This window comes from Neopelma chrysocephalum, unplaced genomic scaffold, assembly GCF_003984885.1.
Source record: "Neopelma chrysocephalum unplaced genomic scaffold, ASM398488v2 Primary Assembly neopelma1_65c, whole genome shotgun sequence".
Taxonomy (NCBI): Eukaryota; Metazoa; Chordata; class Aves; order Passeriformes; family Pipridae; genus Neopelma; species Neopelma chrysocephalum.
Window position 1 is genome coordinate 1,890,394 of NW_020897724.1, and position 24,914 is coordinate 1,915,307.

At 40.8% G+C, this 24,914-nt stretch overlaps 2 protein-coding genes across 8 annotated transcripts in view; one reads left to right on the plus strand and one right to left on the minus strand.

The window, feature by feature from the left end:
* TXNDC11 (thioredoxin domain containing 11) overlaps positions 1 to 15,249 on the plus strand; it is a 27,635-nt gene extending 12,386 nt beyond the window's left edge. For all 6 annotated transcript variants that reach the window (XM_027684219.1, XM_027684221.1, XM_027684220.1 and 3 more), the window contains 8 exons: positions 1,702 to 1,795; positions 2,933 to 3,045; positions 4,239 to 4,439; positions 6,718 to 7,501; positions 9,947 to 10,092; positions 10,803 to 10,912; positions 12,272 to 12,352; positions 14,031 to 15,249. In XM_027684219.1, the coding sequence (XP_027540020.1) occupies positions 1,702 to 1,795; positions 2,933 to 3,045; positions 4,239 to 4,439; positions 6,718 to 7,501; positions 9,947 to 10,092; positions 10,803 to 10,912; positions 12,272 to 12,352; positions 14,031 to 14,661 (2,160 nt within the window). In that variant the 3' untranslated portion in view covers positions 14,662 to 15,249. The remainder of the gene's footprint in view (positions 1 to 1,701; positions 1,796 to 2,932; positions 3,046 to 4,238; positions 4,440 to 6,717; positions 7,502 to 9,946; positions 10,093 to 10,802; positions 10,913 to 12,271; positions 12,353 to 14,030) is intronic.
* SNN (stannin) lies at positions 14,676 to 23,276 on the minus strand. 2 transcript variants are annotated; one of them, XM_027684224.1, is made up of 3 exons: positions 23,138 to 23,276; positions 22,154 to 22,280; positions 14,676 to 17,414 (listed from the first exon to the last, which is right to left on the minus strand). In XM_027684224.1, exon 3 carries the CDS (start codon positions 17,334 to 17,336, stop codon positions 17,073 to 17,075), a length of 264 nt encoding a protein of 87 aa, XP_027540025.1. In that variant the 5' UTR covers positions 17,337 to 17,414; positions 22,154 to 22,280; positions 23,138 to 23,276; the 3' UTR covers positions 14,676 to 17,072. The 2 variants fall into 2 exon arrangements, with proteins under 2 accessions (XP_027540025.1, XP_027540027.1); XM_027684226.1 differs by lacking the exon at positions 23,138 to 23,276 and adding an exon at positions 22,423 to 22,716.
* Between the last annotated feature and the right edge of the window lie 1,638 nt (positions 23,277 to 24,914).

Consider the following 24,914-nt stretch of genomic DNA (forward strand, 5'->3'; position numbering starts at 1 on the left):
TCATTCACTGTTTGGTGCCATAAATTTGCTTAATACAGGATTACTATTCAAAAATGGTCCTAGGAAATGAGATACTACAATTTTGATAATCTTGTCTGTCTTCTTATTTTGGTTCACTTGAATGCTTTGAAAGTTTTTTATAAGGGATTGTTTCTTTTACTGTCTTAATTTGAAACTAGGAAAAAAAGATAAACATTAATTACTAGCCTGTTTGTTGTTTAGAAAAGAACACTGCTGTATTTTTTCACTACTACTTCATTTATATTTTTACTTCCTTCTTGGCAATTATTATTGCAGAAATTTCACTAACTGCTTATATCTCATTTTTATTATTGATAATTTTCTTGGTCTACCTCATAAGGAATCTTTATGAACAAGGGTCTTGTGTTTAGCATTCATTCATGAAACAGAATTCCTGCCTAAAAAGAGCAGGTCATTAGCTGGAATGGGCAATTGGATAACATCCTGAGATCACTAATTCATAGTGAATTAGGTCAGTTTGTATGGCTGATATGAATATCTGAATTCATATTAACAGTAAGAGGTAAAATGTATGTTCGTGTTTTAAAAAGAAATTTAAATTTTTATATGTAAAACTCAACAAAAAAAAAGTAAAGCAGGCTCTGAAATACCAAATGAAGATACTTATGTGAGAATATATTTGCCACACAAATGGGTGATTGGTGAGTCTGGAATCTCTTGTTCCACAGCAATCCCTGGGCTGCTCTTGCTTTGTGTATCAAATGCTTTCTGTGTGCACTGGTGGAACTGGGAAAGAAATAACACAAAATAACCAAATTCCATCACTTACTCTGTCCTGAAAGATTATTAAGCCAACTTGAGTGATGCATTAAAAACGTAATTTAATAATAACATATAATGGATTATATTTTGAAAATTTAGAGCCGAAGCTTAACTGAAACATTGGAACAAGAGAAGTCTAGACTGTGCACCTCTCTGTTCCAAGACAGCTTCTCCCAGATTCTCTTCCTGAATTTCATATGAAGTCATTCACCTGGAAAAATCAATCAGCCTCTTTATTTAAGGATGAGTCTTTTAAATTTTGAATTGTCTCTTTGGCAATGTGAAGAATTTTGTGGATATGCAGGTGGGATGTGGGGCTCTCCTTATCTTTGTGCAGCTGGTCAGTCACTGATTCTTGCAGGATAAACTGAAAGGATTTACAGTGACTGATACCTTAAAGATGGGATGATCACTTGGCTTAGCAGTTCAGGTATGCACACACAAAGTGTGAATTCATATGTAGTTGCTAATTATGTGCAACAATTATTGCTTAAGCTGTTTATACTCTGAAAAATCACATTTGACGTTCCAGTTCTAAAAGATATCTATGATGCTTACATTTCTTACCTTGGCACTGGAACTGACTTAAAAAATAGTTGCAAAGCAAACATGAAATGGTTTTGGTGAACTTTAGTAGCTAACATGGGCAATACACCATTAGAAACTCAGCATCCATAAACCCCTTTCTCATACATGACTTTTGAATGACAACTTTAGCACTGTTTTCTAGTCAGTCTTTAAATACTAAATTTTTCCTTGCAGCGTAAAGTAGCTGTTCTTCAGTAAACGTTGTTGTCTTTTAAGAATTTGTTGTGGTTTACTGTAGGTGAATAATTGCTGTTCCCATATATTTATGCTTGAAAATAGCTTAAATAGCTCTAATTCTTGTTATTTCAGCCTGGAGTTGTGGGGTATTTTGAGTTCAATGCTTCACCTCAACCACCTGGTTATTTAACATTCTTCACATCAGCATTACATTCATTAAAGAAAGGTAAAAGCTTTGTTTTCATAATTTAAGGCATCTGTGAATGAGTTATGTGTAAGAGCTTAAGTAGTTTTTGGCAATATTTTGTAACTTGGGAATTAATCCCTTCTGTGTGTTTTTGGTGTTGATCTAATTATGAGACCATCTCATAGGATGCTTACATGGAAAGGTTATTATGTGATCAGCCATCATGGAATGAAGTGTATGACAGGCTGCTGTCCAAAGATACACTAGGATACAGATTCCTCAACCCCCCCCCCCCCACAACCCATACAGAGCCATAAGCAGATTCCACTATTTCATTTAAGTGGAATCCAAAAATCTTTGGTTTTATGCAACATGTGCAATGTCAGAGGCATTGGATGAATTTGACTTTGTCAGTACTTAGTAACTGAATTCAGCAAAGTGCTTTCCTGGCACAAGGCAGCATGATGGGAAGGGCTTTCTCCCCCTTAATAATCTGAAATGCAAAACCTCTTGTGTTTAAATATGCAAACTTTGTATATGATTAATACCTGTTTTTCCATCCTTCTGAATGGAACTATCTTAAAGTTAGGATTAGCACATTTCATGGATATTCCTGTCAGCAAACAAAGGAAATTGGTACCATTATTCTTGTATTTTACTGTGCCACTGGCTTGATATAGAGCCTGTTCTGTTTTGTTCTATGATTTCATTTCTGTGTTGGGACAGTTCTTTGCCACATAAAGATGAGAGGCAATCTGTCTTTGTGTGTATACATTTATAAATATAGACTATATATTTATAAATAACATATATTTAAATAATACGAATTTACTGTAAATATACATCACTTAAACAGTGTTCATACATATGTATCATCTTGGCTTTTGAGATGCCATAAAACATGCAAGGTGCATCTGTGATACCAGATCCTATATTTAATAAGCAGATCAAGAAATTGGACCGTTCAGGTTGACATTCTCTATCTCCTCCGTGCAGAAGAGGAACACGTTTGTTCTTGTCACCAGCTTCTGCCTCAGTCACCAGCATTGGCAGCTGCTGTTCCCAGGTCCCTCTGCCTTTTCCCAGCAGTGCTCTGTGTTTTGGTCTGAAGGTGGTGCTCTGAGGCTTTCAGTGTGTGTGTAACTGTGTTTAAAGTGTGGCCCTCTGTCCTTGCAGATTACCTGGGGCCGATTCGCTTTGGAGTGATCACGGACAGACGTGTGGCCCAGGAGCTCTCCCTGCAGCATTCCGGCAGCGTGTATTTGCACAGGCACGCCAACACATCCCTTGTGAGTGTGGCACTTCTCTTCTAGTCACCCTGGGACAGCACGTGGAGGTTGAAGGTCTGTCATACCAGACCATGAATAAATGTTTCACAGAGCTTTAGGACACGGGATGTTTAAGAAGTATAATTTTGTACAGTAATACACATTTTCATTCTACCCATCAGCAGCTGTTTTAAACGGTAGCTGAGATGCCAGTTGTTCAAAACCTAAAACCCCAAGCACTTCAGAAATCACTATACAAAGACCTTTTCCCAAAGCTTCTACATCTTTCAGTGGATCAGAATTGGAAGGTGAGGATATGGACAAAGAGATTTTGTGGAAGGATAGTAGGAATAGTGAAAAGTTGCATTTTGTTTTAAAGGTATGACATGACACTGATTAGAAGAATCGCACTAATTAAATTAGCTGAATTTATGATAACTCTTACTCCGTGTGCCTTGGTTTTTTGGGGAAGCTAAGGCTGAAAATACTAACTTTCAGGTTTGCTGTTTGGCATAGAGACCTTCCCTACCCACACTGCTACCATGAGGGGAAATGCTGTGAAGATGGTATTGTGATGTGTATTTTATTTAATTGAGACTAGGGAAGATAGGGATTTTTCAGATGAAATAACAAAGTACATAAAAGACTATTGTCTGTGCAAATTATTTAAGGTAAAGTTGCCTGAATTTATTAAAGTTGATCCTAGAAGCTGTGAGCACTTTTTATTATGCCTTTCAGTAATTCGGTAGTTTTATGATGCATTCAGTAATAAGAAATACCAGTTTTAAATGCAATCTTGATCTTTGGGTCTTAGAAGGCTAATTTAAAATGAGTTAATATGGTGAGTTAGTAGTGGGAAAAAATATTCTAATATTCTGTAAATCAAGGTATGTGATGATACCAACTTAGGGCTCTTTCAATTACAAAGAAAATTTGTACTATTGAGAAAAAGTCAAGATTATAAAGATCTAATAAAAGAAAGAGGAGCTTCCCTGGTAGAATCCTTTTTGCTTGTGTGTGTTACTATAACCTGATGAGCATTTTGGAGGCTTTTCCAGAGGGAAAGGGTGAATGAAGTGCTGAAGTTTGTTGGTGTCTAATATCACATTTAGAAAGAGTTTTAGTCATTCCAGTAACAAAACAGGCCATACTGGAGAACTGCATTGATTACTAAACCAAGTGAGGACAAAGAACTATTCTTTTCCCCCTTCAAGATCTATCCAAAAGACATCATGAACTACACTGCTGAAAACATCTGCAAGTGGGCCCTGGAAAACCGAGAGATGCTCATACGCTGGCTGAAACCACACGGTGGGAAAAGCCTTCTTCTGAACAATGAGCTGAAGAAAGGACCAGCACTTCTCATATTTATACCTTACAATCCCTTAGCAGAAATTCATCCTCTTTTAGATGAAGTAAGTGAAATAATTTTTTTTTTTTTTACTTCAGAAATAGTAGAACCTGAGAGCTGTAGTCAGTGGTCTGAGCTTAATTTTATTTCATTTTATTTCACTGTTCAAACTATCCAGTTTTGTTTAAAAACACTTTCTCAAACCATGTTATCACAACTCCCTTACACTGGTTTGCATCCCACACAATGTACCTTTGTCTCATTCAACAGTTGTTTAGAACAAGCATCTTGATCTTCCCTGACCACCTCCTCGTGGTGGGTGCTGTGGGAGAGATGCAGATCTTTGCCAGCTGGAACAGAAACCCTGTGTGTTTTGTCCACCCCATTCTGTTTCTGCTCTCCTACTGTCTTTGCAGAGGTGCTTGTGCAAGGAAGAACAGAGCTTTTGTAAAACCAGACAGTGTTATTTAAAATTATTTCAAATATAGCCCAATCAAAAAGCTACTCAGAACCACTCTGATTTTTATACCCCATGCATTCTTTAATCACCTTCCAGTTTTCTCTGCCATTATTTCTGGTCTGAACTGCCCAGGACAGGAGTTTGTGTAGCTGTGCAGAAATGAGGCAGGGAAACTAACTTGGCTGAAAACTAGTTTTTTGTCCCTGGGCTGTTTTTCAGCTGGAATCCATCATCCCATTTAGTATAACACAAAGCTGCACATCCCAGTGGTGATCCCACAGCACTGAGGACAGTGGGGAGCAACAAACAAGCATCTGTGGGAGACAAGAAGCAGGGCTAAGTTTTGGTGATAGTGCTGATTTACATCCATGACATGTGTGTCCTGGAAAGTGTGGTTTCCACAAGGAGGCCTCATCAATATTGCAGTGTCTGTAGCAATAAGGAAAAAAGGAAAATAACTTAGGATACAATATTTAGCCAAAGTAGAAATAGACACAATGAAAGCTAAACTTGACTGCTGCAAGGTAGGGTTGGGGAAATCTTTGCCTGGAAAAGAACTGCCATTACTGTTGTAGTAACCTGTCTTATTTTTGGCAGACTTAAGTCAGCGATGCTTGTCACAGGTTAAACATTCTAGTAACAGGTACCACTTATTTTAGATCAAAACAGTGCAAGCTAAGATGGTCCGTTTCAAATTTCCTTCTGCTAAATAACAGTGTTTATCAAAATGTGAAATGAAATACAAAATATTCCAGTTGCTCTTGCATAGCTTCAGTTTGATAGAGATGTTATGCAGTTTGTTTACCATGGGAGGAGCTGTTTACTGCAGCCAGCCTGTGGGTTTCCTCAGGCAATGAACCCACCTGACTGTAAGGCAGTTGCAGGGACAAAGCTCTCAAGTTTTATGTTGAAAGTTCTCGGAGCAAAATTTGTTTTGTGATCATAGCTCACTGAAATGAGCTCAATACTGATGGTCCTGTGACACAACACCCCTCCTAGATGTGACACTTCAACATCCCTTTGATAATCACAACGACTTCTGTCAAAGTGTTCCTCTGAAAGCAGTGTGTGTGTGTTCTGGGTTTTGTTTAATGTGGTAATGAGGATGAAAGGAAACTTCCTCTTTCATTTTCCTTTCTTGTGTGTTCTGTTCTTTGTCTCCTAGAAAGGGAATTCCTTCTGTGGTCCATACACATGCCTTTTTCTCTGCTTGTTTACCCTTGGTTGTGAAATCAAAATGGTGATGGAGCACAGAAATGTTGGCACTGAGAGATAGGAGTTTTTTTTCCTTTTTTCTTTCTTCTCCCAATAAGTCACGTTACTATATGCAAAATACACTTACAGTATTGCAACTGTATATGCCCATGGTTGGGATAATACAAACATTGCTTCAGCACTCTTAATGATTGTTACAAAATCTGTGCACCACCTACACCAGAAAAAATCTCTATTCCCTTTTCATATGGGAGCACTTTTATTTATTTCCTCCTCGTATTGGAAAATAAGGGAAATTCAGGAGCTTGGACTCGTTAATGCTTCATGTTAGTGGGATTTAACCATAAAATGTAGTGTTACTGCACTGCAATAAATATGATGCAAAGAGGACCTTGAGATCAATGTGGTGGACTGAATATTTTAAAGTGACTTTTTGTTTGTATATTTAATGCTTATATGCTAAAATATCTGAAAATTTAATTTCGTTATCAAGTCAGAGCCACCTATAATATTGTAAGAAAAAAGAAGATTAGTCAACTTCATCTCTCTGAAATTCCATCTGTAATTGCATATATGTTGTTAAACCTGCAAGAGAGAGCTGCATTTGAGTGAACTATGTACCATTAATCCTGATTTTTTTTTGTTTTTCTTTTGTTCCCCCCCATAGATTACCAAAGTGGCCTTGGAATACCACAAGTGTAATAAAAGCCAGGCAGCTGAGCCAGATCTTCAGCACTTAGGAGACACTGATTCACCAGCTTTTGATTCCTCTGTAACAGATGCACACCTGAAGCTCTCAGAACCCTTTTCCATCTCCACGTACCCCTGCTGTAACACGGTGGTGCTTCCACAGTGGCATTCCATCTCCAGAACTCACAACGTCTGTGAGCTCTGCATCAACCAGACTCTTGGTGTCAAACCAAATAAAGTCCACGTGCCACACTGTAACTTCTTAGAGATAGAAGCAGCTTTGGACTCTTTCTACCTCCAGGAACATACCTTTTTTCAAGTCATATCAAATACCATAGAGTGCAGCAATTTCTTAAGTTTCTATAGTCCCTTTAGCTATTACACTGCATGTTGCAGGACAGTAAACAGGCATTTTTTAAGTTTCATTAGTTCTGAGAAGACCATCTTTCAGACCCCCAAAGTAGCGTTTTCTTCCCATGGGAAGAAAGATAACACCCAATTTTCTATTCCTCACATTGAGGATAGGAATTGTTTTATTCCTGACCTTAATATTAGTAGTATGAACATTACCGGTCTGAGCTGCAGGACCAACAAAACCTTGAATCTCTATCTCCTGGATTCAAATCTTTTTTGGATATATGCAGAGAGACTAGGAGCATCAAGATCTACTCATCTTAAGGAATTTGCTGCCATTGTTGACATGAAAGAAGAAGTGCACTATGTCCTGGATCAAAATCAGTCACTTGTTGGACCTACCCTGGGTATGGTAACCACTATCCAAATGCTTGAATTAAGAAAATTATGTTTCCAAGTATGCCCAGTATTTCCAAGTATTTTGAAAAGTGAGATTATAGTCAGAATTGTAAATTGTAATTTATTCTCTTCTATTTAGTACTTAACCAAGCAGTTATGAATTATTCTGTTGGCTAGAACAGAATCATGTTCTGGGTGGCATAAAAACTAAGTTCCCTATACCAAAAGTAACTTGCTTTAAAAGAAGTGAACCTCAAAAGGTGTGTTTCTTGGCTGTCTGATGTGTTGAAGGAACTGGTAAAATCTAAATTAATTTGCTTGTGGAAAAAAAATTATTGTGCATCTAACATATTTGATATTACAGAAGACATTTGTGTATTAGTGGTGGTGTTGATGTTTACTCAGCTGTTCTGTGTACTAAAATATCCCAGAATTTTGTGAGATACTTCCCACTTATCAGCAGAGACTTCCCCATTATCTTGTCCTCTGAAACCAACTTAAATTATTGTAAATTGATTTTGAAAATTATGTCTCTTTTCAAGGTAGAGCTCTGTTGGGGCCAAATCTGTCCATGCTCTTTTTTCCTGTCTGAATTGGAGAAGAAAACAAAGAACAAACAAAACAAAACAAACAAAAACATGAAAAATAAAAGAGAGGAAAAAAAGGGAAAAAAACCCAACCCAAGGATTGCAGTTCTGATTTACTTACAAGTTACTGAATCAAACAAAACATGCCTAACCAGGTGCATTTGCCTGTCACTGCCATTGCATTTCCTGCTGTGCAAAACTGAGTCTACCTCTGGAAAATACTGGGTTTTTTAATGTTACCTATGTAAGTAAACATGGAAGGAAATTCAGGTGAACATACTTTTAAAATAAATTGTTCCAGAAGGTATATCAATGTAATTGTTACAGCACTAATACATTCCCTTTTTGCCATAAATCTCAGTACAAAAGTATGCACAGCATAGAACAAGTAGCCATGGTCTTATTAAGGATCACATCCCGCCCTGTATCTTGTCTCCATTCCAACCCCCCAGGAAAACACTCTGGAAAAACAAACAAAAACCTCAGTGGCCATAAACGGACACTTAGGAAATATTAAGCTCAGAATGAGGAGATAGAAATTTCCTTCCCCTTTCTGCTCCCGGTACTTTCTGTCCCGAACGTTTCTCGGGTCACAGGATTTCCTGAGTGTGACGGGGTTTCTCTGCTGTGTGAGGCTCAGAGTATTTCTGTGCCGTCATTTGAGCTCCCAGAAGACTTGTGCTTCTACGTATTTTGTCAAGGATTCAGTTGTGATTTATGCTTGGGTTGTGTGGCTTTTTAAAATTTTGCTTTACTTCCTTAAGCCTCTTAAAATTTTATAATAACAAACCAGATCAGTGTTTAATACCTTTAACAGATCTCAGTCTTTACAGGTGGTTTCTAAAAATCCAGGAATATGTCTCAATTTCCCCCTTCCTTTCAGTTACTACTTAACCATGCATAGATAGTCCAAATCCGGAGATCTAGGAAGAAAAAATCCTGTTTTGGCCTGGTGTAAGAGATTTGCATTTCAGAGATAAACTTGATGATCTGGTATTTTGTATGTCTGTACAAAAGTGCAGGTTTTACTTGGGTCTAGTTTTTGTACTGGAAATACAAGCACAAGCTGTTTCTATTTGATCAAAGAATTATTTTTATTTTTCATATTATACCTTTTGTCTTGAACTTTTGTTCGTATTGAATACTCCTCTTTTTTAATGCATGGAATAATATTTCTCCATCCAAATTGAGAAGAAGGATATCTTGCAGCAATTTTGAAAACATGGTGTAGGCTCAGGGTAGTGTAGCTGAAGGTAGTTGAGGACTTTGTAGCTTATTTTAAATTTTTACCAGTGACCAGCTACTTGTTAAATATCTTAAAACTAAGAAGGTTGAACAAAGAGGAAGGTGGTCACTGGTAGACAGAAGGAGCTGGTCAGATTGGCATGGGAATAGCAGGGTACCTAAAGGTCAAAAGAAAAGGACAATTGCAGAGAAAGGAATAAAAATGCAAATAATAAAGAATAAATGCAAATAATTGTGGACCTAAGCAGAGCCTTCAAGATAATGTAGAAAGTAAAAAATGGAGAGAGGATACTATTTCTGACTTAGCAGGTATGTGGTTAGATAGAAGCATAGAGAATAATTATTATAGTACATTGAATAGAGATGGAAACAAGATTAGAGACTAGTGTGGCAAATGAGAAGACTGTAATAAGAAAACAAAAAAACCCAGTGCAACTTTATCTTGTTTTCACATCAGTTGTGGTTACTCAAGAGTTGATACCAAACTGTCAGAAATTATTGACATGAAACAGGTTTAAATTTGTATTTTCTCTGTAAGTTCTTCTGAATTCCAGAGTAAAAACTGCCAAAATCACCTCTGTGAAACTGAAATAACTTTATTGTGTATCAATTTCATTGCAGAAAACTTCATTAAAAATTTCAGTGTTCTCTACAGTCCCTTGAAAAGGCATCTTGTTGATGACCCTTCAGCCCATTTTCCAGAACAGCGTGTGATCACAGAAGTGACTACTCACACCTTCCATGAGACTGTGTTCTTGAGTGGAAAGGTACAACCTCCTTCCTCAAAGGTTTTTTGCATATCATTGCACAGATGTTAAGGAGGGGATCTCAGTCTTATTAATATTGATGTGCTTTTCTTACTTGTAACATGAAGTATGGTGTTTGTAAGAATTCAGCAGCTTTCCAATTGCATCCGTGACATTGCTTTACATGAGATGCCATCCTGAACAGGGGTTAAATTACTTGGATTTTTTTAATATGTGATAGTAAGGTTTACTATCCATTGTTGTTCAAGTCTGCAGTGAATGTCTGCATCTCCAGCTGGTTTCCAGCAGCCCTAACTCCTCCTTTGATAGTGAGAGGCAAAAAGCAGAAGTCTAGACATCATCTTTTTTTTTCTTTCCTTTTTTTCCCCATATGAAGTAGACAGTCACTGTTAAGATACATGAGAATTTAAGATTGCAAAAGAATCTTGGCAAGTGTAGTAAAGTTTGGTGCATTTTCACTTTAAGGGAATGATCCTAAACTAAATAATCTTCTCTGTTTTGTCGTTATGGAAAGAGAATTCCCCAAGGATTTTTGTGTTAACTCAGCAGTCAGAGGATATCAGTAAATAGCTTGTAATAAAGTTATTAATATTAGGATGTAGTTTACTTTCACATGTAATGGTTCTCAGTTTTAGATGTGAAAACCAGTCCTGCTTTCTGCAGATTAACTCCAACAGATAATCAAACTCCTCTCCCATTTCATTTTCCAGAATGTCTTGCTGCTCTATTATGCACAGTGGTGTGGATTCTGTGCTTCTCTTAATCACATCTTCATTCAACTTGCTCGGCTTTTGCCTCCAGATAATTTCACTGTGGCAAGGTAAAAAATTCTAATTTCATCTCTCCAGAATAATGTAAGATCATTGAGGTCATCAGCCTAGAAATAATTACTTTTTTTTCTCTCTACAATCTTGCAATAGTAGATGTGAATGTCATCTGCTTCATTTCTCTTTGAACACAGTATTTTGTTTTCCTTTGTATAAATTTGGTGGTTTTCAATCTCACTGCAGTAGTTATCCAGTTCAATTAAAACTAATTTTTAAACAGTGCAATTAACCTTGAAGCTTCCTAATTTCAAGAAGTGAATCAGTAACTTTTCCCCCATCTGATAATTTGTAGCAAATATTAATATGCTGTACTGCTGTGTGTGAGAAATTGTTTGAGAGGCAAAATGCATCTTGTTGTGGTTTTTTCCTGGTGGGCAGCCGAGCATCACTGCTGCCTGTGCACTTCCCTCCCCATTCCCAGGGAGATGGGGAAGAGGGAGGAAGAAGAAAAGCAAGAAAACTTGGAGGTTGTGTTTAACCCAAACATTCTTGCTCGTGTATTTGATAAGACATCAGTATTTACAACATCTGCTCTGCTTGCATCTTTGTTTTATTCTGATTGAACTTACTCCAGGAGGCTGCATGAGATGTAGAGAAAAAACAAGTCAATTAAAAATCTGGAGTCTCATCACCTGTTTGTAATTGCAGCTTCATTCCCACAGATGTGATGCTATTCTCAAACCTACACCCCTTCTCCTTCCCAACTTTGAAGTTTCCTCATTTGCTCTGTTATTTTCACTGCAGTATTACTGATGTGATCATCTGGTTTTTGTAATTAATAAGAATTTTATTTGTGATCAAAGAAACTCTAAAATGCAGAGAGAAACGTAACAAGCAGTTGAACAAGTGTTTCATTCACAAAATCTTGTGTTCCTTTCTACACAGAGCTTTAGAAAAAAAATGTGCCATTAAGAATGTGCTTGTCCTTTGAAGAAGCAAAAGTAATTTACTCCCCAGACTACTTAAGGAAACAATATTAATGGAGTTGTATTTGAGGAACAGCTTAATGAATAGAAATACCTTCAGTCTCCTGTTGAAACTGTTAGGCAAGTCTGTCTCAGGGAAGGAAGGTGTGTACACAGTGAAGGTGTGCACATAGTGAGCAACTGCAGTTTAACTGCTGGGTGAGAGCTGTTTTTTCTAGGGGGAAAAAAACCCCACAGATATTTGTCAAATTGAGATTCATCATCTTGAATATTAGTGGTTAATTCTGCTGACTCATGCACACATTTAGATTTAACTTTCACAGATACTTACATTTCCTTCTTCCCAGTCCCTAAAATGGTGTTTTATAGGAAAATACAGATTGTTCATCTGCCTCTTCTCTTCACCAGTGTATCTTTTCTTAACAGAATTGATGTAACTCGAAACGACCTTCCCTGGGAATTTATGACAGACCGTCTCCCAACCATTTTATTTTTTCCTCATCAGAGGTAATGTAATTCTTTTCCCTGTGGATTTTTAAATTTCATTGTACTAAGTTACAGTAATTAGCTGGTTACATGTCTTAATAAAGAAAAAAGCCAAACAGTAATCCATTTCCATATATGCATGCTTACTTCATGCATGTTCTGATTCTAAAAAACCCCACCAACAAAACAACAAAATAACCCAGCCAACAGTCACAGATTTTCACCCTTCTCCCTCAAGAACCTTAGCAAATAGTAATTCAGACTACTGGTGCTGTGTAGTTACCACAAAATTTTTAAACCTGTGCCTTAAGTTTTGCAATTCTAAATTCACATTTTAGTTCAGCACAGAAATAGTTTCATTTATACCAGTTCTGAGTCACCTCAACTTCCAACTGATCATTTCCCTATTTCCTTTCATAGATACTCATTTTGTCTTGGTCTCTTTTAAAAAGCAGTTCCAGACTGTCTCTGGAATGACAGACTGAATAGTGTGGTAAAATTGTTTTTTTAATGTTCCAATTGGTTTTGTAGAGGTCCCTTACCTCTAGTCATTGTTTTCACTCCTGCTTTTCCTCTCCAGTGTATTTTATATTTTACTGCATGTAGGTAATCAATAAAATTAAGTTCTGATAGTGTTTGTAGTATCCATAGCACTCCCAGAATAGTCCTGTATTCTTTCTGGATATATAGGCACCCCATATTAAGGTTTTCTGTGCAGCAGCTTATCCATTTGCCTTATGAGACAATTTTTGCAAATTAACACTTCTCAATTTCTTTCCACCACATGCTGTTAATATTTGGTTTTGCTATTTGTTTTAAATAGCCTTTTAGCTTCTCTAATACACACTGTGGTTTAGATCAGTAAGAAAGGGAGATGATGTAGTAAAATATCAGCACAGTGTAATGAGTCAGTTTTGATTTAGTGTAGACTATTTCTTGCCTAAATGATGTCATGATTCATTAAACTTGGATGGGAGCTGATCGTCAGCTGAGAAGCTGCTGATGGTAATTAAAAGAGTAACTTGGTGGATCACCAGAAGTCTGCAGGGGAGGGAAAATCATGGTGCTTAATCTTTGAGAAATAGCTTAATTTTGATGATCAGGAGCCTCGTGTTTAAAAGCAAACTGCTCCTTGCAATGCTTTTCAGCTGCTGGAACACACTAAGCTCCTGTTTCCAGGAGAACATCTATAGGGTCAGAGTAGTCATTTCCTAGCAGGCAGCTCTGTAGATCTGGACTTCAATTCTAACAATACATGTAGAATTAGGAACACTTAAATGTTGTCCTTCAGCTTCCAAATATGAATTGTCAGTATGCTCTGATCACACCTGCCCAGCAGTAATGCTGCCACACGTCCTTCAAGCTCTTAACCCTTGATGCCATGATTGGGATACTTTTTGTTTCTAAGGGTAAAATCTGTTTTCTGAAATTTTAACAGAAAGTTTTTCTCCATTACCAATCTATGCAGAGATGTTTATAGCACCCAGACTAGAAGACAGGTAAAAGAGTTCATCAGAAGAAAATCTGTATGCTCTTGTCTTTATTACATGAGTTTAGGTTTCTCTTAGCTGCCATACCAACCATGCTTGATCAAAAATACCCAAGATATCAAGTTGGAGTTGAACAGCAGATGCTTAGATAAAATTATCATTGCTTACCTATCTGAATGTTTTACTATAACTTGTTAATGTCTTTCTAGGAAGGAGCAAAGTGTGAAGTTCCCTGAAGACTTTTCAGTTAACCTTCCCAATCTCCTTAAATTTATTTTACATCACTCAAGTCTTTCTGCATCAGAGCCCTGTACCAAAGAGTGCCAACATAAAGAGTCAGTTCTGCAGCAAGGACACATCTCACACTTGGAGAGAGAAATTGAGAAGCTGAGATCAGAAATCAGTGCCCTCCACCAGGCCCATGACCAGCTGGAAGCACAGCTTTCTGAAGCTCGGAGGGAGGAACAGAGACTGCAGCAGCAAAAACACGCACTGGAAAAGCAGCACAAGACTCTGCAGCTCCACAGTGAGCAGTTACAGGCCACATATGACCAGAAGAATCAAGAATTGTTAGAAATGGCTGAAAAGCTTCAAGAATTAGCTGATGCATCAGAAAACCTCCTTAAAGAGAATGCTTTACTGAGAATTCTGGTAGCATCGAGGGAAGGAAAGCTACAGAGCAGAGATGAACTTAAAGAATCCCTTCAGTCTGAGCAAACACTTCCTGAAGATAACGATATATCATCACCTTCAGCAGCTACTGCCACGTTAGAGGAAAAAAGGATTGATAATACTGATACCATAGAGACAGAGCACAGTAGTGGAAACAGGACAGAATGATTGCTTAAATAAAGTCAAATGTTTGGGTAGGTATTTATGCAAATTTTATTGACATTCATTGTAAATAAAGACTTTTTCCCCCATGTGATCTAGGAAAAAAAAAATCAAATGGAATATTTTTGTATACTTGAACAACTTATTAGATACCCCAATCTTGAGAGAAGAGGAGAATGGAAAACACTTTCTGCACTTTACTATTGCACTAATTTGCAAACACCTATCCATTTAATTTAAAGATGCTGATTTTTAGGGGCAGCAGTGTGAAGCACCTCTGACTAAGGACCAGTTATTTTTCACTGGCTTTCTCTTACAGCTGCTAGAAAAGAAATTAGACCTTTGATTTATACTTTTCCATAATTTCTGAAGTTTGCCCTTTACACTGCATTCTCTTTGCTGAATTAAAATAGAGATACTTCATCTGTGTAATCAGTAAACTTGAATGGACAAAGTCATCCTGCTACAACTGTTCTGTTCTAGAACTTCAGCACTTTGTATCACTTTTGTATCCCAGTATTCTGACTGTCCTGAAACCCACAAGAGCCATGTGTGAACTGTTTCTGCTGAAAACTAAAGAAAGTCTTACTGAATTAATCCTTTTCTCTTTGATTTACAAGAGGTCTGGAATACAGCAATTGAAGTGTACAGATCTGGCTACACATGCAAGTCTCAGGAGATCAGGATCTTAAAAAAGCATGTGTCAGGTTAAGAACATCTATCAGCTGTACCCCATATGTTGTACTCAAGAGGCAACAGCAGGAGCTTTTTGCTACTGACAGCATTCATTTTGCTTCAAATTACAGCCTTCAATTAAAAAAAAAAACAAACAGGCAAATGTAGCACTACAAATGCAATTCAACATCTTAGTGTAGAAGAGAGGACAAGACTTTTTGTGTAGGTCATTATTGTCTTGCATATAGTTAAAGTTCTCAAGCAAGCTTGCTAGACCTTAGTTACTCCATATGTAGAGGTATAAGAAGCAAGTTGAATGCTTCCTCTAGAGCTGAATTAAGGCTAGACAATTAAGTGTTTAAAAATACCAGTATGCAAAGGAGGCCATGTATAAAGTAATAGAAAACAGGCCAGTGGCCTCAAAGCATGTGTGCCTACACTAAGAGTTTAGAACATGTAAGCTGCCATTGGTTGCTCAGTGTTGTCCCCCATCCTCCCCCCAAACCTCTGAGGTCCAGAACTTCCCATTTAACACATTTTTACAGTACTATAGCTGAACTCTAGCACAGAGCAGGAAATTTATGTTCTTATCTGGAAGGACTGGGCCCTTGGTAGCTAAAAACTTCTACAAACTGACCAGCAATCTCCCTTGCCCCTATTACCAAGGGTAGGAAAGACTGAAGCTTCTCTTGTAGAAGTACAGTTAAATCCAGGGAGTTATCTACACGATACATTAACTGAATTCTATAGTTGACTGTTTGTTTGTGGATTAAAATGCCTTTTTATAACAGGCTGTTAACATACATCCTACCTGCTAAGTACACAAACCAGGGTTCTAGGAAAAATTCATACTGGTTGCACCTAAGCCCATTTTGATAAGGAACCACTTCTGCAGTTTCAGCACACAGACCTACAGAAGAGAAAAGCCTGCTCTACTGCCATTTCAGACTCCTGGAAACCTTCCGGACCATCCCTGAGGATTAAGTATCCATCATTAGTTCCCAAGTGGGAATCCATTAGAATGGCAGTTTCTTTGCAGTAGGCTCAGTTCTAGCAGCCAAAACTTAACCTAGATAGCTGCAGCTAAAGGAAATCCCTTCCTTTCTTGTAGCTCCTCTGTTTCCTCCCTCAGCATGTTACTGAAGGCTGATCCCTTTTCAAATTAAATATTCTGCACCAGTCCAATAAACTGTTAAAAGCAGGACTTCTGACTTTACAGCTGTGCACTCAATCTAGTAGCAGAAGCAAAGTTTAACTGCAGATTTGGTTTTGAAGGTCTGGAATCCCATCCATGGTTGTGGTTCAGGAGACCCCTTGTGTATTATATACAGTTGCATCATATTATTCCCATATGCTACAGAACACAAAGCAAAAGTTTCTGGTGGCCTATTTACAGTTCACAATTGTAAAGTAGTTCACATTACAGTAGTAGCTCCATCAAAATAGGCTCAGCTAAACATTCAAGTAAAAAAAACTGGTAGTAGTCTCTTCACACCAGTATATCCCTGTGCCCATTGCCGGCAATGGACGTTATGCCAGGCGAGTCAGCTCCTGTCATAGAGGAATTAGGATACACAGTTGATGCAAAGTGCAACTTTTCAGTGCATGCAGTTGCAAACAAAGCTTATTTAGTTCTCATCAGGGTGTTTTCTGATGAGTGGTGTGCATGTGACCAGGTTCTTCACAGTATAGATTCTTCTGCTGGTTACACACGTCAGTCCATCGACACGTGTTGCTCCAGGTTAGCTGTGAACTTCAGTGCCGTTGGGAGTCAGCTTAGCTTTTCTCTCCACACAGGGTCCTTTAGCAGAGTACTGCACCAGCAGGAAGGGCTCTTTGGTTTCTCCTTCGCCCACAATGCTTTCCTCATCCTCAGACTGGCTGAGTTTCTGCAGCCTCAGGTAGCACCAGCAGCCCAGGATCAGGGCCCCCAGCGCCGCGATGGCAATCAGGATCACGATCACAGTCACCACGCCCGTGGAGGGGCTGTGATCTGTGATAGACATGGCCAGGAGCTCAGACTCTGCACTTCTTTAGGGAGATCCTTCTGTCCTCGCTGTCAGTCTTGCTGCATCTTCAAACTCCTGCAGTGGAAAAAGTAAACAATGAAGTTGTGCAGTTTCACCATACTCAGTAACGTTATATTCATGGCTGGGATCCTTCACATGGCACGTGACCCGCCTGCATTCACTGCTTTGTGCTGCTCACACTCACAGAATCACGGGATCTTGCTTCAGCTCTTGACATGCCTGTCAAGATAGCACGTGGTCAGCCTACGAAGAGGTAACAATTTTGACTAGAAGATATGAGACAAGACATTGGTAAGGTATTTGTGAAGAGATTTGCAATGCTGATGCATTACTGTAAGTCTGTCCATAACACTGGTCTGCTTAGAAGGGCTGACTACATGGTAATTAATTGTTCATTGAGCTGATAAAAAACAACAGATGTTATACATTTTATATACATTTTTCATAAGAAGCAGGTAGAGCTATATTTATTGACGACTAACAAAACACAATGGGAAGATGATTATTTTAAGCTTATGCTCCTCTTAGGGGCTTTAAAACAATAAGAGCAAGGTGTTGTATTAGGACTGCAGCTGAAATGGGAACAGAGGCAGCAGGTAGGAAAACAGGAGAGAAGAGCTACAAGACTTCCTTAGTCTGCTGTAGTTTTAGCAGGACAAAAATACATAGGTAATGTCATTTGCTACTTCCACTTCCAAATTTAAGGGGTCATGTGAGCCTTGTGTTCAGTGTCAAAGTTATTGTTTACAAAGCTGGTAGCTTCACTTCCTTCCCTTCAACTAGGACATACGACAAAGTCACTCATTACCTTTTCTTTCCTCCAGCTCTTTAACAAAACAGAAAGTCAGGGAAGACTTTGGTAGAGACTGAAGCCAGTCCTCCCCAGGAGCATCTCTTACCTCTGTACTGCTGTAAAAATCAGGTTAGGGCTCAACACTGCAATGTCAGGTACAACAGGAGGTTCTAAGGTCAGATGCAAGTGCACATCTGCATTTCACCTGACCTGTAGCCACTGACTGGCAGTGGAGTAACAGCTTCCAGCTGCTCTAAGTGCCAGTCTGTTGAGGGTAACATTTTTCCAGGAAAAGCTCTCCCTCACAATTGCTGTTGCAGTCTCTCACTGCTGCAACAGCAGCATCTTCATCCAAACCCTCAGGAAAAGCCAGTCTTACCCAACCTTGAGCCAGAACCATTAGTTTATGGTGAGTGTTACCCACTGCACTAGAAGCCTCACCAGTGTTTCAACATGAGTCAAGGCAATTACAGTGCAGTACCTTTACTAAGAGAGCTCAAGCTAGAGACTAAGTTTGTTCCCTGCTGTCTCATGGAATGACAGACCCATGTGCATCACCATTTCAGCAAGGACACCTCCACTACAGACAAGTTTGGCATATGTCATTAAGGTCCAGTGTCACATACTCTGGTTACATTTCCAGCCCTGTAAACTACAGCAGTCAATAGCTTGTAGTGTACCTGACACAACCAGCCAAGTTCTGCTGACCTGATTTTGTCCAACCCAAAACTGACCACACCACACCCCCTCAGCAGAGCTGTGCCCACTGCAGCCAGAGAGGTGTATAATTTGTCATAATCACCTTGCTTCTGCAATGCTTATTCAACACAGGGTGATCAGCTGAGGGTGATTAAGAGTGACTTTCATGTAGTTCATTTTCCTCAGGGCATGTCTGAACAGCAGCACTGTTTGATCAAGCCAAAACAGTACAGCATCAGCAGAAAAGAGAGTTTACTTTGCTTCCCATGCAGGCACTGCATGGCCACGTTAAGGCCTCTTCTGCAGCTTCCACTTTTGTTAGCAGCAAACCCACTGTTTTCTCTACAGCAGTTTGGTGCAGCATGTTATGTTACACAGTTACTGTCAGCTAGAAAATAGCTTTTAAAAGTGGAAACTAGCATTGCAAATGCTACCCCTCTGCCAGTCTTCGAGTGAATAGGCAGCATCAGCTATATAAATGATGAAACTTTGCACATCACCATCCTCTGCATCACCAGGATCTTTAGGCAGTTTCGGTTCAGGATGCATGAGACTGATTTATACTTACTGAACAATTTTTAGACCATATTTGAGTGCAATGCAGCAACTTACAGATTCCTCTTAAAGATCCTTCTTGGCCAAATCCATAGGTTTTTAACCTTTAAAGTTCTGACTGTTTTTTATTTGATTAAAAACTCAATTTCACTTCTCAATGAGTGTAGGCATCATTCCTTCTCTGCAGGCATATCCTTCTCTTCCCACTCAAGGCTTTTAGAGTCAGCACCCTTTATAAAGTCAAGTATTAAGCATCTGTACAGATTTCCAGTGGCACAAACAACTAGTTAATAGGGCATGATAGTAGCTCTGAATTGCTGAAAAGCTACGGTGTTGTTGATAGCTCACACTGCTCTTTTTGGCTTTAGGTCACTGAAGCTCTTCTGCAGCCTTAGTGCTATCCTTGGCTCAGAATATTTGCATGTTGTAACTATACAAGTAAGAACTTCCAGAGAGGCCTTTGGTTTCTGTGTTGTTTTCTAGACACAGAACTCCAACCTTGCTACTCTTTCCACCAGCAACTGACTGAAATCCAGATTAAGCTGTCTCCATAGTCTGCTTCTTGGTAGGAGAACCATTGCACTCTGCAGAATCCCCTTAAATTTATCCTGAGGAGATAAATAGTTTTCAGACTCACTTTCTCCTTAAAGCCTACCTGAGCTAACACCCATGAGCGTACCAGGAGCAGCACTGACCTCCCTTATCACTTTTACTGTAAGATATTACGAGCTGTAAATTCCTCATCTTCAAAGGGATTGCCAACACCATCCATGTATATTCAGTGGCACTTGTAGTGCTCTGTCCCTTCCCTTGCTATCAAAACAAGCACCTAAGCATATTTACTCATTAGCCATATTAGTCAGATTCACTGCTGTGAACTCCAAATAGCCTATTTCAGTTCTTATACCAATCAAGCAGTGAAAACATCAGCTAGAAACCATTTTTCCATAAATAACTGCTTCTTTTCTCTTTTTGCTTAATAACCAGCTTCTACTCAGAAATTTCACTTGTGAAGTTCTATTATCCAATTCAGAAGCTGTGACTAAAGGACAAACAGGCAGCTTAAATTGCAGGAGGCTTTTAGGGGACAAATGCAATGCAAGGCTGGCATTAGTTTCTAAACCAGGTTTTTCATTATTCCAGGCATTGTGCTGCTAAGTTCACTAATGTTAATGCCTGCAGGCATGTCTCTAACAAGAAATACTCCTACTGTTCAAGGCAAAGCTATAGGAAAAGGCTTCAGATCTGCTATAGTTCACCCAAATATACCAAAGTCCTCATCAAGCAGTTATGTTCAAGGTGCAAGTATTAAGTCTTTGGGCTTTAATTTTTTTTGGGGGGGAGAGGTGAGGAGGTGGGAGCTGTTTTATTACAGTATTCCACCTTAAGTAAGTTGAATGAGGCAGGGCAAAGGAAATGAGAATAAAACTACCAGAGTGACCTTCAGCTGAAAAAGTTAAAAAAAAAAAAAGGCTGCTTAGTTTAAAAGCCTCCATGTTAAGAGACAGAAAAACAACAGCTTGTAATCAACACACTTCTAATAGTGAACAATGGTTTCTCCTGTATGTGCCAGTAAGATTGCTTTTGAGGAATGCTGCATACTCATCACAATAGCATCCTTATTGCCAAGGGAAGACAAGGGGAAAACCCACTGGGGAAATCTGAGCTGTACTTCTACCACTGGCAGAACTACAACACCCACACTATCCAGCCACAGAGAACGAGGCCTTTACAATATAGGAGCGCTCAGACTTCACCACTTCCAAATAAAAAAAGTGGGATCACTGTTATTCTTCATTAACTCCAGCTTATACCACCTCTTTCTGATAATGCCAAGTTACCTTGCACAAGCTGGCCAGAGGCTATTTTAGAAGCGGGGAGCTGTTTAGTAGATGCCTTTAGTGCAAATCATCTTTTCCCAACCCTTATTATACTTTTGATGAGGAATAAAAAAAGCAGGGAAGGCAGCTAAAAAAGTCTTTTCTGTGGCTAATCAGTTGTAGACAGTATTCCAAGAATGTGGCATTCAAGCAACTGCTAGAAAAAACCAGATACCTAACAGTGTTGACAGAACAGCAGTTTCCACGTGAAGTGTAGTAGTACCTTAGACTTAATCAAGACTCACTTTCAAAGCTTTACACCAGAAGTTAGCATTTTACAGAAGACAGTAAGATGGAGAGATGAGAGAGCAGCAGTCTAAGATGTTCCTCAGACACAATGACAGTTTCAAGAGCAGACAGACCTCAGTAGCACAGCAAGTGGAGTAGGTTTGTGCTGTAACTGCCTGTCAGGCAAGTCAGCCGGTTAATGCAGAACTAGAAACAGGCTTCTCGTGTTAAAACCACATTTGCTCCAGAGGCAATTGCATGGCTGGGAAAACATCTGTCAGACTGCAGATTTGTATCTGTCAGTGTCACATCCACACGCAGCTCTAATGGAAGGTCTGTCCTGACACGATAACAGAGTCACTTCCGACATTCCGTTACCAGCAGTGCTGTACACATCCCATGGCGTGGCGTAATTCTGATATATTAGAAAACTGCTGAGATACCAACTTTGTTTGCTGATAAAAAAACGCCATTTTTCTATTTACATTCAAATTAGTTCTCCAAATGTGTGGGGTTTTTTTTCTATGGGCTCTGTCTAACAGCAACTAGACAGCACCCATACCTTTCTGACAGTCATACACTTTTTATGCTCAGCTCAAGTCTTCAGACAGCAAGTGCCCCAGAAGTCAATCACGTACCTGCACCAAGCAGCTCAGGAGCTCAGGGTAGGAGCCGTCTACACAGTTTCAGAATCACCTTATTAGAAAAGCGAAGGTCACACTGGTTTTGGATCTTGTCAGGCAAGTCTTCCTCCTCGCTCCTCCCCTGTGGAGAAGGATCACATTGGTCTCCAGCTGCTCCACATCCCGAGTCCCTTCCACTCTTGGCTTTCCCATTACATAATCGCGTCTAACCATCAGCTTTTGCTACAGGCGGTCAGGGAAAGATCCCTTACTGCTTCACCTACCTGCTAATCAAGGCAAGAGTCTCACAAGTGGTTTAGAGTTCTTTAGGTCTATTCAAAAGCAGCATCTACTGACAGATGCAGATGTCTACACCTGCATTTGTGTCGGGAAAAGGAACAGCGCGAGCCGGCACGGTACACTGCAGATGCTCAGAGCGAGCAACCAGATTCAGTCTGAACAACTTGCGCTGCCGTGAGCTCCAGGACTATCCACCTAAGGGTCAGTCCAGACTGCAGCACGTACCCAACTCCTCGGACGGAGCGAGCAGGGACGAGGCTCCCCGGCCGAGAGGAGCCCGGCGCCCACCGCGAGCTGCCGCTGCCGAGCCGTGAGGCATCGCCTTGTGACTGCAGCGGCTGCACAGCGCCGGGGCCGAGCCGGGGCGCGGGGGCCAAGCCAAGCACGGGCGGCCGGGCCGGGGGAGCCCCGACCTGCCCCCGGGGCCCACGCGGGGCCTGCGGGGCGCTCGAAGCGCGGCGGGGCCGGGCGGGGACCCGCCCGCGGACACAAAGAACGGGCAGGGGCGGCCCAGGCCCCGCGGGGGGAACGCGGGCGGCCCCCACCCGCCTCACCGACTCCCGCCCCGGCTCACGGCACGGCGGGTCCGCCCGAGCCCCGCACGGCGCCCGGTGCAGCCCACTCGAGCCGAGCCTACCCCCGCACCGCCCTCTCCGCTCGCCCCGCAGTCACGGTCCCGCACGGCCCCCGCGTACCCACCGGCCTCGCCGCGGCAGCTCCTTCCCCGCCCGCGCCGCCGCCTTTTACCGGGGAACGGGCGGCGCCGAGCGCGGCCCGGGCAGCAACAGCTGACGGCGGGGCCCGCTCGGCCCGGCCCTCCCCTCCCTGACAGCGCTGGGCCCCGCCCCGCCGGGGCTTGGAGCCGTGCGATTGAGGAGTCACAGGATCGTGGGTCACAGATTCATGGAATCACAGAATCATGGAACCACAGAATCATGGAATCATAGAATCATGGAATCATCAAAGTTGGAAGAGACGTTTAAGATCATCCAGTCCAACCATCAACCCAGCACTGCCACTGTAACCCATAACCCACATCACCAAGTGCCAGATCCAGACATCGCTTGAACACCTCCAGGAATGGTGACTCCACCACCTCCCTGGGCAACCTGTTCTCGTGCCTGACCACCCAAAGAGTGAAAATTTTTTTCTAATAGCTAATCTGAATCTCCCCTGCCTCAGCTTGAGGCAATTTCTTCTATTCCTCACAATGTGGGCACGGCAGAAGGGACTGGCCCCCCCCTTACTACAACCTCCTGTAGTTGGGCTCCTCCCTGAGCCTCCACTTCTGAAGACTAAACAAACCCAGCTCCCTCAGCACCTCTGTAACCCTGCAAGAGGCCCCTTACTGGCTCTCTGGGCAGCAACAGGGCAAGAGTGCCCTTACCACAGAGGCCACCCCGGACCACCATGGTGTTTGGTAACACCGCTGGCCACCAACCGATCCCAGCCAATCTTCCTTCCATGGGCTCTGAGCAGGCAGCAAGACCAGCCTTCCTGGCTCAATGAGGGTGTCTGTCTCAAACATCTGGTAAGATCATTCCCAGTATGCCCATTATATTTAGTAATTCACGCTGTGTTGGGGCAGTAACTACATAAATGCATTAGGGAATTGCCCAATACAGGGTTTTGTCACCCTTCCGCTGAAGTTGGTCCTTACTAGAGCAAAAAAGGTGTATTGCAAATTCTCTGATGTGGTATGGTTGCTGATAAAACAGATCCCAACCTGATTGAGATTCATCTAAAGTCTTAAGAGGTTTCTGACAAAATGAGTTTTAAGGGAATGGACTGTGACAGAAGATCAAGTTCAGAAGTTGCCATGACTTATATAAAAACCTGTTTTACAATATAGTTGCTGTTTTATCTTGTTGTGGTTTAACCCTCAGTCAGCAGCCAAGCCCTCCATCAGCAGGATGAGGCAGAGAATTCAATGAGTTTACTCTTTCACTCACTTTTAAGTGAGAAAACACATGGGTTGAGATAAAGACAGTTTAATAGGTAAATCAAATGCTGCATGCGTCAGCAAAGCAAAGCAAGGAATTCATTCACCACTTGCCATGGGCAGGCAGGTGTTCAGCCATCCCAGGAAAGCAGGGCTCCATCACACCTAACAGTTACTTGGGAAGACAAGACTATGAACATGTTTTCTTCTTCTTCTCCAGCTTTATATGCTGAGTATGGTGCCATATGGTCTGCAATATCTCTTGGGAATATCCCAGCTGTGTCTCCTCCCTGTGCACTCTCAGCCTCCTCGCTGGCGGTGTGGGGTGAGGAGCAGAAAAGGCCTTGTCTCTGTGTAAGCCCTGCTCAGCAGTAACAGAATCATCTCTGTATTATCAACCCTTCTTTCAGAGCAGATCCAAAAGGTAGCCCCACGCTAGCTACTGTGAAAAAACCCTCCCTCTATTCTAGCCAAAACCAGCAGAATTCCACAATTTTCTATGAAGTAAAAACAATTTTTCCTTCCATTAATGCA

Coding starts and splice junctions, on each gene's coding strand:
- SNN (XM_027684224.1), bottom strand. CDS start 17,336: ATGTCTATCACAGATCACAGCCCCTCCACGGGCGTGGTGACTGTGATC.